This window comes from Mercenaria mercenaria, chromosome 9 (assembly GCF_021730395.1).
Source record: "Mercenaria mercenaria strain notata chromosome 9, MADL_Memer_1, whole genome shotgun sequence".
NCBI lineage: Eukaryota > Metazoa > Mollusca > Bivalvia > Venerida > Veneridae > Mercenaria > Mercenaria mercenaria.
This window is the reverse complement of record NC_069369.1, coordinates 73,907,361-73,910,683: the sequence shown is the minus strand read 5'-3', so window position 1 is coordinate 73,910,683 and position 3,323 is coordinate 73,907,361. Positions and strand designations below refer to the sequence as shown.

General features: G+C 40.0%; 1 protein-coding gene across 1 annotated transcript; it reads left to right on the top strand.

Moving 5' to 3' along the window:
• The first annotated feature begins 1,734 nt into the window (after positions 1–1,734).
• On the top strand, positions 1,735–3,086 carry LOC123548134 (uncharacterized). The gene has a single exon (XM_045335368.2). It carries the CDS (start codon positions 1,813–1,815, stop codon positions 2,905–2,907), a length of 1,095 nt encoding a protein of 364 aa, XP_045191303.2. The 5' UTR covers positions 1,735–1,812; the 3' UTR covers positions 2,908–3,086.
• The last annotated feature ends 237 nt before the right edge of the window (positions 3,087–3,323 follow it).

Sequence of the window (3,323 nt, the reverse complement as noted above, 5' to 3'; positions counted from 1 at the left end):
GAAAATGGGGCTTGGTAGCCTTTTGGGGGTGACATTCTTAAAATAATTCGTTAATATAGAAGTTTTCAGGTGCGGACCAAATACCAGGAGTATATATAGCGACGAAGAATTTTTTTGGTCCGCGGACCAAATACCAGGAGTATATATAGAGAGACGAAATTGTTTTTCCGATAGATTCATTCTAATGCCTTGTAAGGGGAAGTATCCCCGGGAAAAGGGTTTTCTTTGGGGGAGCATATTTTCAGAAAATGGGGCTTGGCAGTCTTTTGGGGGTGACATTCTTAAAATAATTCGTTAATATAGACGTTTTCAGATGCGGACCAAATACCAGGAGTATATATAGCGACGAAGAATTTATTTGGTCCGCGGACCAAATACCAGGAGTATATATAGAGTGACGAAATTGTTTTTCCGATAGATTCATTCTAATGCCTTGTAAGGGGAAGTATCCCCGAGAAAAGGCTTTTCTTTGGGGGATCATATTTTTAGAAAATGGGGCTTGGCAGTCTTTTGGGGGTGACATTCTTAAAATAATTTGTTAATATAGAAGTTTTCAGGTGCGGACCAAATACCAGGAGTATATATAGCGACGAAGAATTTATTTGGTCCGCGGACCAAATACCAGGAGTATATATAGAGAGACGAAATTGTTTTCCGATAGATTCATTCTAATGCTTGTAAGGGGAAGTATCCCCGGGAAAAGGGTTTTCTTTGGGGGAGCATATTTTCAGAAAATGGGGCTTGGCAGTCTTTTGGGGGTGACATTCTTAAAATAATTCGTTAATATAGACGTTTTCAGATGCGGACCAAATACCAGGAGTATATATAGCGACGAAGAATTTATTTGGTCCGCGGACCAAATACCAGGAGTATATATAGAGAGGTCAGGCATTCTGCAGACAATGATTACCCATAATTTTACGTTCAGATCAAAAGATAATAATGTACTTCGAGAGAACCCATTAACATAGTTCACAGAGATGTTAATATGCGTGGATTGTGATTGCAAATTTCAATTGACCGTTAGCTATGGAAGCACGCGATCACAGAAGAAAAATTTACACACAATGGATGATAATACAAGACATTATTGGAGATGCTAAAAAGTGGCCAAGGCTAATTAGAAGACTGTTTTGGAAGATAGGTGTTAAACATTTTAATCTTTTATTATTAGCTGCATTCGTGTACGTCAATGGATTAAATCCAGATATATTCCTAGAGTGGGCTTATCTGACAAATTTGTGCAGGGATGAGAGCGGATATAAACATTTTCGCGATTTATTCCGTCTGTTTGACGAAAAGAAATACAATTTGTATGCATTTAATGTCAGAAATAATCGGTACGAGTATATTGATTGAAGTGTGCGACATTATACCCATTCAACATTGAGATAAATAGTGATGTGTTTATTTCCAGCAAAGGTAAGTTATCGTCTTCATACAAATATTATCAGTTTCCCATTGTTTTATAAAGTAACATGGCTTTCAGAATGCCATGTATTGTCGCCATTTCTGATGTTGATAAGTAAGCGCGAAGAGCAGTGTGAAAAAAAGGAATAAAGTTAAATTAGATGAAATTTATTACAAAAAATTAGTGTAATGTCTGGATTAAATAAAAGTGGTGGAAATTACAGAGATAGAAAGGACATTCCCAGTGAAATTTCTATTCGTGATTTAGAAAATCCTTGGAATTTTTTTGGCTTATTTGGATCCTCTAACGTGGTAGTTCTCGAGTGGTTGAGAAATAACGGTTTACTGGCGCGACATGTGTTTTGTGGCAAGAAGGTCGGAGAAGAAGTTTGTGATGGAGGAATGGTGCTAAAGTCACGCACTGAGAGAAATGGGGGTCAAGTATTCCGTTGTACAAAAAACAGAAACCACGTCAAGTCTTTGCGGGCTAATTCTTTCTTTGAGAAAACAAAGGTTGAAATCCAGGATATTGTTGTTTTCATAAAGTCATATTTGGACAAAAACAGTTTGTACCAATGCTCAAAGTTCAGCGGCGTAGCGTACAAGTCTACAGCAGTAAACTGGGCCTCCTACATTAGGGAACTCTTCAAAGAATATTTTAGCAGGAGAACTTATAACAAAGTCATCAGAGGCATAGTAGAGATAGATGAGTCCCTTTTCGGAAGGCGCGTGAAATACCACCGTGGTAACCCGAACAAGGGGTTGAAGGTATGGATTTTCGGCCTAGTAGATCGTGAATCAAACAGTATCATCCTATATCCAGTGACCGACCGCACGAAGGAGACGCTGATACCACTGATACAAAGGCATGTTGCACCGGGTTCCACCATCTACAGCGACGGCTGGTCGGCATATCTTGATCTGAACACGCTTGGATATCGCCATTTCACAATCCTTCACAAATATGCCTTCAAGAAAGCTTATAAAAATGTGGAAACCGGAGACATAACTTACGTCCACACCAACCGCATTGAAGGCGCATGGAAACATGCAAAGGATCATTTCCGCCGAATCGTTGGAACAAAGTCCGGACAGTTTGAAGGACACTTGGCGGAAATCATGTGGCGTAGCGAGTGTAAGGGAGATGTGTACCAGAAATTCTTCGACCTGGTAAAAGAAGTGTATCCCTTGAACAAGCCCGCTGAATACTTATATACAACACCTCTGTTTGACTCGTGGGAAGGACCGCCAGAACATGAAGCATCGGGGGATGAAAACAATGAAGAAAAGATCATGCCAGTTGAAAGCGGAGCAGAGACTTCAGAATCGGAAGACATGAATATGCCACAGCCCCAGGCAAGCTCCTCCGTTGCCGTAGCTGGTCCAGCTGTCATAACTGTCTCGTCTTCCTCCGAAGATGAAGCTGACAAAACTTTGAATAGCAGTATTCTGCATCAGCCAATGCCAAATCCAAGAAAGACGCAATTACCGTCATAGGAACTGACCTCCTCCTCTGATGATGAAGCAAACAAAACGTTGACGACTAGTAGCCGGAGACCAAAAACAAAGATTACAAAAAGGAAGCAGTCTTCGCAGCCCAAAGGCAACCGCACCAACAATGTGTGTCATCCAACAGGGTTTAGTGAGACTAAGAAAGAAGGGAAAAAATCAAAAGTAAGGAGAATGTCTAACCCGTACAAGAAGTCTGCCTTTCAGTGGCACTTTGACTCGGATGATGACGATTTTGTGTAGTAAAGTGCTTGTGTGATGTTTTTGTATATTTTGCTCGGATTTTATGTACATTATGCCATATGTAAATTTTGTGTGTACGTAAACAGTATCTCGGAATAAAGACTTTACTAATTTTGTGCTGGAACTGCTCTTTTAAAACTTGGATATTTCGTTGTTCATTT

Coding starts and splice junctions, on each gene's coding strand:
- LOC123548134 (XM_045335368.2), top strand. CDS start 1,813: ATGGTGCTAAAGTCACGCACTGAGAGAAATGGGGGTCAAGTATTCCGT.